Below are 13,373 nucleotides of genomic sequence, written 5' to 3'. Positions count from 1 at the left end.
GTGTGAAGGTGCACGCAAAATAAACACACAAGCAACAAGACGGACCGGATTTCTTTTTTTTTTTGGCCCCAATTCCTTCCTCCCCACCTCACCCTCCCTCCCGGCTATGGCTGCATCCACGCTGCAGTTTGTAGCTGCATGCAGCAGTGGGGATCTCCCAGAGCCTTTCCTCGCTGCCAGAATCTCTGACTCGGGCAGGGAAAGGCTCCAGCAGTGGGACACTACACTGCTAAAAGTAGCAGTGTAGATATGGGAAGTCACTGCTTGGGCAGGTAGAGAGCTGCGTAGGATATATACCCTAGGGAGGGTTCTAGCGTGTCTGTACTCGACTCAGCAAGGCAGTGCCTCACCGTCTGCTGCTATTCATACCTGTGGCTAGCTCTGTGTGCAGTTTCTGTACTCTACACACTGCCACAAGGGTAGACACCCCTTATGAGCAGGGCATTTGGGACCCTTCTGGATGAGAAGAGTTCTAGACAAAACTTATGTATGAGATTTTAATTCATGATGCTGCACTTGGGGAAGTTCCCAACAAATGAAATGCTTTAAGAGTTAATCCAGAATGAGCCTTCACATCAAAGAAGTTAAACTTGCCAAGTCTAGACTTATTTTGAACTTTTACAGTCTAGTGAGAAATTATTTCATCCCAGAGCTCAAGACACTCAATTTAGCAGAATTCACCATCAATGCACAATACCCAAATAATGAGCTTTTAGGGAGGAATTAAGCAAAGGTGAGTAAGATGGAATTAACCTAGCCACAGGCAGGCAATGGAACTGTAATGAAGATCCTGCAGGGCCAGTACTCAACCCTGATGGCTAGAAATGTGCTGCAATCCCTCCACATCCCTATGCTAAGTTTTGCAGCTTCTGAAAACATGCCTGTGGTCCTGCTTCTGAATTTCAACCCCCACCCTTCCAATGCTTCCCCTCAGCAATTTTTTTTGCTAACATGAATCTCATCTGTATGCTGCAAAAGCGAGATTCAACACACCCCACCACAGGAGAGCCCTCTGGATGCAGGTGAACATTTAACAGTTTGCACCACTTCGGCATACAGTTTAGAGAACATCTGCTTGCAGAGATATTCTGTGGTAAAAAATGTCACAATTTTACAATATAAAACAAGGTAAGTTGCTTGTTTCCCTCACTCCATGAAGTACTGTCTACAAACTAGTGTCTGCAGACTTCCTTCTGTGCATACCAGGGGAAACTTCGTTTCAGAATAGATGGCGCTCAAAGTCTGCACAAATTTGTTCAGTCTATTCCACAATTACATGCAATCAGACACTACAAAGATGATCTGAAAAAGGAACTGACAATTATGCAACTCAGGCTGATTTTCAAGTGCCTTCGGTTCCTGTTTCTTGTAGTGATCTGACTGTTTGCTGTGGTGAATAATCAGTAGCAAGCATGAAGTCTGAACTTCACTCATACATGACTTGCACTTGTTAAAGATACCATGCCCCAAATAAGAGATGAACTGGAACCATATAGATGCAAGTGCTAAAATCTGAACTTTCCTCCACCCATTAGTTTCACTCAACATTTGGTTTCAGATTTAAAAGTTGTTTTCCTCAGTCAGTTATGAACCTGACACCAGCAGGATAAAATCTGAGGCAACTCTGAACCAGGCAAAGCGCCACTGACTTTGACAGGCATTTCAACAAAGTAAGGGCCTCAGGACTTGATCGTGTATTACTTAATAAGTGTCCTTCCCTTTCACCAAGCCAGAGGCTGATATATCAGTTGAAGGTCCAGTTATCTGATCTGTATAGCACAGTACATGTTCCACTTAGAGTAAAGGTCTCTATGGCATGGATTTCATCTACTTCCATTTGTAGATTTTGCAAGTACCATTAGTGTGACTTAAATAATGATGCGCAATCTTTTCATCTTTGAAGACGTGGGTTCGTGTTCTCACTTAAGTCTAGTGTGACCAGATGTCCTGTTTTTATAGGGACAATCCTGTTTTTTGGGACTTTTTCTTATATAAGCACCTATATTACCCCACCTCCCTGTCCATTTTTTTCCACAGTTGCTATCTAGTAAGCCTACTTAAGTCATAAGTGAGAGTGAGTTTCATTACAGTTTCCTCCCCAAGACCAACATACAATTTAGCATAGTTGACAGATACTATTCAAGAGACACCTACAGTTGGGGAGTGAGGGCAGTGGTGGCATAACAGTTTATCAAGGGTAAAGATGTGCTCCACTGCCCACCAGCATGCACGAGTGAGAACTTGAACCCAGATCTTCAAAGATGAAAGGACTGTGCATCATTTTTTGCAAGTCCCATTAGTATGACACATGATGTGCAGACACAGATAGAGGAGATCCCCAAAGACCTATTCTATATTTCAGACATGCTAAACAGATCAGAAAACAGAGCACACAGAAAAAATCCACCAATGAGGTATGTTGACAGAGCTGAACAGGAGACGCTTGCATAACGCTCACCTACACTTTGCTTGAATTTAGCCAATATCGTTTGTTCTTCAGGAGACAAAAAGGATACAAAATAAAAACATATGATAGCAGAGAGTTCAATGAGAGTATTAATCTGCTCAAATTGCTGCAGACACATTATATATTATTAACAGGATCACCAGTCAGCTGTGTGCATCTTGCTCACTTTTGACTTCCACAGAGGGCTTATTAAGTTGTGAAACAGACCTCAGTGTAAAGACATGAATAAATCATTTACTTTTTTCCTCCAGAGATGGAAAACCTGAGGCTAAACGAGCTTCCATCCCTCCAGAAGCATATTTCATAGCAATATAAATGCACCAACACAAGGGTCTTTTCTTTGGTGTGCTCCTCCTATGTGTGTGTTTGGGGCCCCAGAAACAACTCACTTCGTTTGCTTTGGGGATATTTCCCCTCCAGCCCTGCCCAAAAGCTTACTCACCAACAACTCTGTCTCCTATTTTCACTCCCATTTTCCTCATGGCTGAAGCATACAAAGCAACATCTTGTCTTAGTTCTTCAAAAGTGACTTTCAAGATTTCTTCTTTGCCTTCCTCTGAAGGAAAAAAGTTTATAACAAATCAATTAGAAATGGCACACCGCAATCTAAGAACGGATTCATCCTGGGGGAAAGAAAGACGAAGATGCTATTTTGAGGAAGAAGCTCTCAGACATTTGAGAACACTGGCCCTTTAATAATATTCTTGTCCTGTGCAAAGCCTGTCTTTATAAAGAGACCTCTGTGTTAATGGATGGGGTTCACTCACTACGGGGCAGGACTGTACATCTGCTCCTGAAAATGTAAGTTGCTGATTGTAGATAGGCAAGAGTCAGAGAGCATTGGTTTAAAGTTTAAAGCATGGACTGCTTGCCCCCATACTGTTCTGATCTAGTTTTCTAATTAGAGCTTAAAAAAACACCAAAACAATCAGTTGTTTGTTAAGGTTAAATTTGATTTAAATTTGCCAGTCACTGGGTGACTAAAGAAATGTCTAATCTTGTTAGTTATGTCTCAGTTAGGGTCTACTCTAGGCCTCCTACCATTCTAGGATCTCCAAGATGCCAAGAAGAAAATTCTGCAGTATTTCTCCGGTGCAAATATACTCATCTGGGCCAGGTTCACCTCAAGAGACAACTATCAGGAGTTTTAAATTTTTGTACTCAAGACTAGATGTTACATAAGTCCTTAATTGGCTAAATAAAATAAGTGAATGTCTAAGAGTTATGAAATGTAACTGTCCTCTCTTGGCTCCCCAGTCTGTCTCCCATTGACTAGTGGGCCTGCCTGGTCTCCAAGGTCCAGAATTCCAAACTTGAATCAATAACAGTGCAGATTTAGAACTATGTATTAAAAAATATCCTGTCAACCAGGAAATATTGTTTCCTCCTATTGATGTTGTCTCACATGGCTAAGCTAAACAAAGCTATGAGTCTCAGGTACACCTAACAGAGTAAACAAAGCTAATCTCTACATAAAGGGGACAACAATCATCTGTTAAATCAACTAATTCATTAAAACACATACACAAGTCCAGGAACGTGGCAAGTAAATCGCACTAGTGATGCTGAATCTTACAGCATGTATTCTAGCACACTGGCTACGCTCAGCGCAGCTCCTTTAGCAGAGTATAATATTTGCTCTTCCTCCTCTGCAAGTTTAGCTGCCCGTGGAGTGGGCAGTAGGCCTCAAACATTCATTACCAGTTGTGTGAAATATTACAAGAGACAAGATGCAATCCAAATTAAAGGTCTGCATGGAAGGGGATAGAGGTTTATAAACGTTGCATTTAATCTTCCGTCTGAGATGCTCACAAGCTTTCTACAAAATCTCCACCAATGACTGCTGGAACCAGACAGATTCCCTACGCTCCATTCTGACACAGCAGTAATATACTGAAATAAGACTACTTAAAAGATTAAATGCAGAAAAGGGCCTGGAATAAAGATGCAGAGGCAACTCAGTACTCTCTGCATAAGAAGTACTGATACTCACTGCATTCATGCAGTACTTGCCCATGCTTGAATCAATAATAAATATTAAAAAATATCCTGTCAACCAGGAAATATTGTTTCCTCTATTGATGTTGTCTCACATGGCTAAGCTAAACAAAGCTATGAGTCTCAGGTACACCTAACAGAATAAACAAAGCTAATCTCTACATAAAGGGGACAACAATCATATGTTAAATCAACTAATTCATTAAAACAGTTCACTCATAATTCCTTAGATTATGAGAACTGAAAGAATTTTAGAAACCATTTACCTCATTTTACTTTTAACCTTTTTCTTGAGACAATGAAAATTAAGCCAGTTTCACAGATTTGCTCTGGCCTTGCAGCCATTGCAGAGGGCTTGTTTAAAAAAAACTAACTGCATTTTCTCTTTTAAATACACGTTTCTAATGCTCTTAAAAATAAATATCTAAGTGACGAGTCATTCTTTCAAGGTTGAAGCTACATAAGCCTCATTTCTATGACACTTTAACAGATCACTTCTTGTTGCACCTGAACCAGGTTACAGATTTTACCACTCACTCTCTTGACTCAGTATAGATTTTATACAGATGTTCAGTTCCATTTTAATTAATCCAAGAAACAAAATGCATCTGTTTATACTTTTCCTTCTTCATTAGGGTAACCTACTGCAGATGGTTCTCCTGTGTTTTTATTTATGTATCAAGAGGGGGGGGGGATGGGGGAGAGGGGAAGAGAGAAGGAAAAACAACAAAACAAAAAAAACACACCACTGTTCTCCATATTCAAGAGAAAAAGAATCCCACATAGGCTCTTTACAATTCCAATAGTGAGCCTAAAATTTTACATCACGTTTTGTCTAATTGGAGCGTTCAGGCTGCAGGTCATATGTCTTTGATTATTATTAAGCAATTAAAAGGGGCATTTGTCTCTGCCAGTCCTCACTGGAAGGATTAGGCCTGGCTAAAGCTACATGGAGTGCTCAGTACAACTCAGTAAGGAGCCACCACACACCTTAAATTAGATTATCTCCTTCCAAGGGGCATAACTAAAATCCTTAGGGTAGGAGATTAAAAAAAAAATCTGGTATCGTGAGATACTAGGAATGTTTAGATTTTTGAAAGGAAACAACTGCACTGCACTGTTCAGGTGGTTCTGTATATCTTTAAGCTCTGCCCATTTATGCATATGAAAAAAAACCAAGTTCCATGACAAATTTAAAGCTAAATCTTAATTTTGGTACATGCAAGCAGGGTTGAGTGATTTAAGTCAGAATTCAAATGGCTTTGATTTAAATCAATTTTAATCTTGGTTTTGCATTTGTACTTTTTAGTTATTTTCCTAAAAAGAGTTGACTCATCGATTGGTAACCATTAAAGCTCATTGCTCTGAAACCAGATATAGCCTTTACACTAAATTTGGTGCATCTTTTTGCTAAACAGGAGATATATTGCAGTCATATACGTTTATTTAGACACTTACATAGCATAACTTACTTATTCAGATTCTTAAGGGTGCAAATTATGTTAGGAAATGATAAATGGTGGCACAACAGTTACCACAGCTTGTGTGTTTGCAGTAGCAGCCCCAGAGCAGTTCCACTGCTGCATTTCTGGGTGGAGGGAGAGGCCACAATGAGATTATAATAATAATAATAATAAAAAAGGATAGGAGAGACCACACACACACACAAAAAATCTGCTAATGTGAAATAAAGATCATGTAAGTGCCAGAATCTCTTTTCTGGATATGCCTCTTCAGATCCAAAGCAAATAATTTTCAGATTTCAGCTCAGTTCATACAATTCTCTTCCATGTATATTCGTGACTTGAAGACTTAAAGCAGCAAGTTAGCAAGTGTTTGTAGAGCATTTTTTTTAAAAGCACAACTAAACCTCAAGTGGATGTTTATTGCCCTGTTCATACATTAATAGGGGATTCCATCCATCATCCTAAAACCTTGATTTTCCTTAAATTTATTCTATTACAATGGGGAAAATTTATTGGAACTGAACTTCGATGTTACTGCACAGCAAAGTTTGGAGTTCCCCTACTCCCATGTGACCCTTTCTTCCCGTAATATCAAAAAAGGATTTTAACCCCCCCCCCCAAATCTCTGACCATATCTAAGTAATGGATTGGGGTGACCATCAGAAAGACCCCCATTTTAAAGCAAGTGTTTATAACGGAAATCCCAATGATGCTGGAAGGCAGACTATTAAATGAACGGGTTGATGATGGTGCTAAACAAGACAACATAATCCCAACTAACCCAGCTCAACTTCACCAGTCCATAGGGAATTTTCCAGAATTGGCCGCTTGCCACCACAGACCATCTTCTCACTGTCCTCCGAGATGGGGACCTGGGCAGATGCTTCTCAACTGGCTGATTTTCTGTCCATCTCCTGCTTCATCCAAAACCTACTTTATCGCAAGGTTTATCAGGAGGTAATGGGGCACATGAAAAAAAGCACTGCCCATTTTAGTTGGGCAAACTCACTATCTCACAAGTGAAGAACACAAGGCTACCGGAAGTCATAACTAAATACTTACTCGCCGCATAGAGAGCAATTTTGTCATTTTCCTTATGCTTCAGAAGGTTTTCTGCATAGTTGAGCCGACTGCCTTTAAACCACTCTGGAACATCTGCAATTCCCTTAGATGGGTCAACTACCTGCAGGAACAGTATCAGACATCCTTGGAAAACAGGAAAAACTGCAGCTCTTCATCTTCAGAGGACTTTACAGACATTAGCTAGAGAAGTCATTTTAACAACCAAGTACCATTATTCCATTTAAAGAGGGGCAGACAGGCTAGGTCCCACAACACTGGCCACAGAAAGTTTAGTGACCTGCCCACTGCCACGGGTGGAATCAGTGTCCAGGCCAAGATCAGAACTCAGACCTTTCTGTCTGCCAGTCCTGAGTTCAAGATAGAGATGCACATACCTCGAACTAAACCCCATAGTCACTATGACTGGTTTGTGTGACTTCTTGAATAGTACACAAGTAAAGCCTTCCTGCAAAGTGTGCTTTTTGCTCTCATCTTCCAATTAATTAAAAAAATATGGACACACATAGCAAGGCAAACTTGTATTTACATTGTTTGCCCTGGTTTCCCCTCCCACACTGAGCTCAATAAAAATGTAACACTAATCTCATAACTTGAGTGCAGCATTTCCTTCACAGGAACAGTCTACCCTGGTGCCCAAGTGACAGAGTGCTGTCCTACTTGCAAGCAGGCAGAGCCTGAGTGCCAGGGCAGCAAGAGGCTGGAGTCATGCGATGTCTAACACCCCTAGCTCCAATTATGAAATCCAGAGGAAGTGCTAGATATTATCCAGAGATTTCAGAGTGCTTGACAAAAGGTAGGTATTAACTGCACTTGTTTTAGGGATAAATGCAAGTAAAGATGTTAAATTTAAGACTTGCCTAAAATTGTGCTATGTTTAAATAATTTAGTTAAACTGATGCAATTTAATATGTGGACCAGGCCTTAATTGCCACACACACAAAAGAATGGGGGGCTGTTAAGATGAGTTTGCAAAGGTAGTGCTCTCTCCTGGTCTCCGCTCCTAATGCACAATAGGACCCTATGCACTTAAGTAAACTTTTGCACCGTCTATGACTTGCACATAGGTCTGCAAGAGGACTTATCTATTTATTAAGCAACGCCACATCAAAGATCCATCCATCCAGGGATCTTAGACCCCCAACAGGCTGGAAAACCACAATAGAAAGGAGTTACCCAAAAAATAAAAAAATAAAATAAAAAGTGCAACAGAAACACTTATCCCCTGCCACATCTTGAACTAAATCAGTTCCAAGAGGGTTTCAGGCTCCCATCTCTCAATTTTTCCCAAGTTATGTTACAATAAGTCACACTTCAGGAGCAGCTCTAACATTTGGACAAGAAAAAAAACTGCTTAGTTTTACTTCAAGCTTCCTAAATGGTTCCAGTGTTTTGCTTTAAGCTGCCATGTAAGGTACATATTAGTTATTTTTCCAAATTAAAATCTTCTCTTATGACCATACAATGTTCTCTTTTTTAAAAAGCTTCAATTTATGCCCTCAGGTCCTATCACATGGATGGTGGAGGTACTCTAATAAGAAAACTCTTCTGGTCAAGTACAAAGCTGCCTTCTACCAAAGCTTGGTAAGATTTCAGCTACAGGGCTTCTTTTAAAGAAGAGAGTTTTTATGATTGTAAGTGCTCAGCATGCATCTGTGACCAGAAGCAACTCTGAACTTGTCATCCAAGTCTTTTTACAACAGCAAAGCTCACAAGGAAGCACTGTATTGTCCAATTATGTATTTAGAGGCATGGGATTGAAAGGGGCCTCAGCTATGTCCCCAGTTCTCGTGCTTGTAACTAACAGCAAGTGAATATTCTAGCATTTAGACTGACTAATTTGCAGTAACAATCAAGTGTTTCACTTAATGGATTGTACTGTGTAAATTAAGAACGAGATAGGGATCAACTGTGCTTCCAGAGGCACAGTTCCTCTCCTGAAGCAGCAAGAGTCCAGACTGCCCCCAATGTGGGCCAGTGCTTTAATGGCACAATCTGGCCCACAGGCAGTATTTGTCCCTGGATGCTTCTACATGCTGAACACTGCACCAGGTACAGCCTTCTGACAGCTCAGTAAACTGCCAGAATGTATGTTTCTTAAGTAACTAACACAGCCTTCACCTTAGTATCTAGCCACCTGGCACTAGGAATAGTTCCATGCTCCATTTACTAGGACAGACACCTGGTTTTAAACAGCTGGCTGAACACGTGCTTGCATTCTGCTGACAATAAGCGGGCTAACCAAAGAGCTGCTTCAAGTTGGATTAAGTCTCCTATGACTTTGTCCCTCTAATGTCACTAAGTTATTTTCCTGTTACTTTAGATGACAATTAGTTTAGGAAGTGATCCTTAAGTAACAGTCTATTAGGTAGTAAAAGTATCTTAATAAAATTGATTTTCCACCTCCTTTCCCCATCCCTCTACCTACTCCATTTTACAACCGTCATAGTCTTTATTAAATCCAAGTTAAATACCACCAAAATTAAGTAAGCACTGACTTACCTCATCATATAGACGAGAGAACACAATCTCACTGAACTTCCAAAATTCTGCCCAGAAATCAGAGTAGGACTCGACAGACCATTGGTACAACTCATTGTAGTTGGCTAAAAGTAAAACGTATATTAGTGTACTTATCTACAATTACAAAAAACAAGAGTATTTTTAAACAACACTTCTGAGGCCATCAACCAGTTTAGAAAGTCAGTGGATGAAGTGAAATAAATGGAAGGAGAAGACTGATCATGGATCCACATTAAGAAGTCTAACAAGGGACAATCTGAGGCATCCAAAAGATAAACAGCCATTTCCCTGCTAAGGATATCACCAATATGACTAAGCAGAAGTGATTAATCCACACAGACAACTTAGACCATGTCTACACTACAACTTACTTTGGCATAAGTTATGTCACTCAGGTGGTGAATAAGCATCCCTCTGAACGACCCAAGTTATACCTACCTAATGCTGTCTGCACCGACGTTTGTGTCAGTAGGAGAGCTTCTCCCACCAACATAGCTACTGCCACTCACAGGGGCTGAAGTCATTAAGTCGATAGGAGAGCTCTCTCCCATCAGCTTAGAGCATCTGCCCTAGACACACTACAGCAACGCATCTGTACCAACGCACATGCGCCGATATAGCATTAGTAACAGATGGTTTCAGCTCACCTGAGTGCTTTAGAAGCCATTAACTAATGTACTGAAAAATGTGTATTTGTTTATTCAGAATAGATTCTTAGCCCCCTCCTTTGTCAAGCCATCTGAGAACCATACATCAATAGGCCCTCACAAAGAACAAAATGTTCTGCTTGTTAATAAGCTATTTCCATTCCCTACCACAAAGGTCACCATCAGGGAGCATTCAGTCCTCAATGGCTTCAAATGGAGTTGAATGCTCAGCACCCCTGAAAGTCAGGTCCCAATTGTTTCAAGCTGGACACCCAACATTTGAGGTCATTTACTAATGACTTGAAAACCTGGACCTCAACCTCAGGATGTCTGTTTCACCATCTGTAAATGAAAAATATTGCCCACCTTTGTAAAGCACTGAGATATACAGAATAAAAATTCTAAGTATAAACATCATGAGCCTCCTCTTTACAAGATCCCTAGGTATAAGCAGTCACCATCACACAGTCAATGGTTGACAGATCAGGAAGTGATACAACCATTTATTTCCTGTTTTGATGCCTTCAGCTGGGAAGTAAATGTCAATTTTTCTGATTGAGGGCTTAGACTGCATGATAACAGGCACCTTAGAAACACCAGAGATTGACTGATGGATGCATGTGAAGATCATCCTTGACTTGTCTCTTCTACTCTTTCCTCATACCCAGGCCATTGCCAAATCCTGCCACCAATTTTTAAAGTTCTCTATATAAAAATGAGTCGGTTCTTTTCCATTCCAGCATTCGGGACATCTTAAATCACTGCAACCTATACCTCTCTGGCCTGCCCCATTCTCATCACTCATTCCTCCAGTTGATCAAAGATATGCAGCCATTGCCAACATAACCGTTACCCAGATGTTCCCAGCAGGTCTTCCCACTACTTGAAAATCTACATCAGCGCCCACTCTTCCACCATCTCTTATTCAAACCTCTTCTTCTCCCCCCCACACCCACAAAGCACACCATAATTACACCCATGCCTACATATTTTACCCTAGTCTTGCCCACATATGCCCTAATCTCAACCTCCTACATACCATTCTGCCCTTTGCATTCCACCTAAGCTTTGCATCACTACTCTATTTGTTCCCACATCAATCCACATAAATGGGATAACCTTCCTATTAATATATGACAAACTCCCTGTGTCTCCTTCTTCCAGACATTACAGATCCACATGCTCTCCACGAATCATATACTCAGAGATGGCCATTCCCCATTTTGTCTGTCCTGTCTTATTTGTACTGTTTGTCCTCACTTGAGCCTTTAGGATGTAGTTAGTTTAGCACCAACATGTTACGGTGTAATACACAATGCTGAATGCACGTGGTAATGCAATTCTCTAACAGACTCACAGGCCTGGGATCCCCAAACAGATCAATTTTAAACCTAGACAGCAGAATTTGCCTCTTGAGAGAGGCCTTTGCAAAACAAAGCCTACACCTGATATTCATGTCCTTGGAAGTCATAAGTGCACAGTAGCCACTAATATTCATGCTATTATGGCTGATACCCAGTGCCCAGACTGACAGGAAACCCATCCATTTTTATTCTTATTCTCTTAGTTCCTAATAGAGCTAGATGCAGCATTCTGAAGCCTCTTCATGTATTAGGCACTGGCAGGGCACCAGAGACTGTTCAGAACCTCGGTTACTCTCTAGACCTAAGGTGGTACAGGATGTTTCAAAGGTTTCAAAACATGCTTTAGGAATCCTAAGCAACTCATTCCCAGAAAGTGACTCCTCCCACGCCCCACTATTTGCAGATAATATATTTGATATTTCTTAAGGGGGCCCTGTCTGGCTTAGTTATGCAATAACCCAAAGACACAGGGCCTGGCTCCCACCTCACTCACAGGGTGCAAGTCCGGAGTAACTCCACTTATGTCACTGCAGTCACACATAAAAACTGGTGGGGGGGGGGTTGGATCAGAAGCAGGCCCTTTATTCCTAGGCACAAAGACAGTGAACTGCCCCTTAAAGCAGGATAATATGGTCTGTCCAGGGCAAAGAGTCAGTCCAGCACAGACTCCAAACACCGTCCCGTCCCATCCCACCACTCCCCGAGCTGCAACTTGAAAGCTCCCTGCGATGCTCACTTCACTGACACCTCCTGGTTCCTGCCACCTCCTACAGCCCTTTTAAAGTCCTCTGGATGCCACCTTTGCCCAAGCCACCAGCCCCCCCTTGCTGATAGGGTTGTATCCCTGGCAGGTTGCTCCCGCCCAGCCCACCCCACCCCACCCCACCCCTGGGCCCAGCCACTGCCCTGCCCCTTGCTGATGGGGCTGTATCCCTGGCAGGTTGCCACCCCCCCACCCCTAAGCCCAGCCACTACCCCCCAGGCTGTATGCCTGGCAGGTTGGGGCCTGACACTGCCCCCCCCCCCCAACGCTGGCTGTGGCTGTACCCAGGCAGGTTGCCCCAGCCCAGCCACTGGCCCCCCTCATGCCAGTCCTGCCCCCCCGCGCTGACGGGGCTGCACCCGGCATATTGCCCCCGCCCCGGCGGTGGCTCAAGCAGGGCTCCCCCCACCTCCCGCCCCGCTCACCCAGGCGCCGCCCGCAGGCGCCGGCCAGCGCGGCCCGGAACCGGTCCATCTGGGTGTTGCGCTTGGAGTCCGGTTCCCACATCACCCGGGACTCCAGGATCTCCAGCTCCCGGGACATGGCAGCGGCGAGACAGCTCCGCGGGCCCCACCCGACCAGCTCTCCCGGCGGCTTGCCCAGCACTGCACAGCCGCGCCTCCCGGGCCCGCCTTTATAGACAGCGCGCCCCTCGCTGTAACCTTCCGCCGGGCAGGTAGGAAAAAGAGTCCGCCGCCGGGGGCTGGAGATAACAGCGAGCCAGGGGTCCCAGCCTCTGACGTGCTGGGTAGCCTTGCCCCTCTCCCCGCACACCTCCACCCCAAGCAATCAGAAGCCCGGGATAAATGCAGCACAGTCCCCAGCATCGTTAATGCTCTGGAAGGAAAGAGAGGGGGGGGGGGAATTTAAGAACAGTTAATGGAGGGAAGCGAGAACAGTTAATGGAGAACAGGCAGCTACTATTGCCATCCCTGGTGGTGATGTAGCCACAGTGGGGAATGCCACCCCAAGCCTCTGCTCCAAGCTGGCACTGTAACAGAAGGACAAGCAACTGGGCCTTCCTCATTTCCCACTCCACACCCCTCGCCCCCAGACTGGAAGGGT

General features: G+C 43.1%; 1 protein-coding gene across 1 annotated transcript in view; it reads right to left on the bottom strand.

Annotated features, from left to right (window-relative positions):
• Positions 1 to 12,901, bottom strand: part of AACS (acetoacetyl-CoA synthetase) — a 59,106-nt gene extending 46,205 nt beyond the window's left edge. Inside the window, exons 1-4 of the mRNA XM_044990455.1 lie at positions 12,734 to 12,901; positions 9,514 to 9,617; positions 6,994 to 7,114; positions 2,910 to 3,023 (exon numbers count right to left, since the gene is read on the bottom strand). Of these exons, the coding sequence (XP_044846390.1) occupies positions 2,910 to 3,023; positions 6,994 to 7,114; positions 9,514 to 9,617; positions 12,734 to 12,851 (457 nt within the window). The 5' untranslated portion in view covers positions 12,852 to 12,901. The remainder of the gene's footprint in view (positions 1 to 2,909; positions 3,024 to 6,993; positions 7,115 to 9,513; positions 9,618 to 12,733) is intronic.
• Between the last annotated feature and the right edge of the window lie 472 nt (positions 12,902 to 13,373).

This window comes from Mauremys mutica, chromosome 16 (genome assembly GCF_020497125.1).
Source record: "Mauremys mutica isolate MM-2020 ecotype Southern chromosome 16, ASM2049712v1, whole genome shotgun sequence".
In the NCBI taxonomy this organism is placed as follows: Eukaryota; Metazoa; Chordata; order Testudines; family Geoemydidae; genus Mauremys; species Mauremys mutica.
Note: the sequence above shows the minus strand (reverse complement) of the source record. Positions and strands in the feature narration are given on the sequence as shown.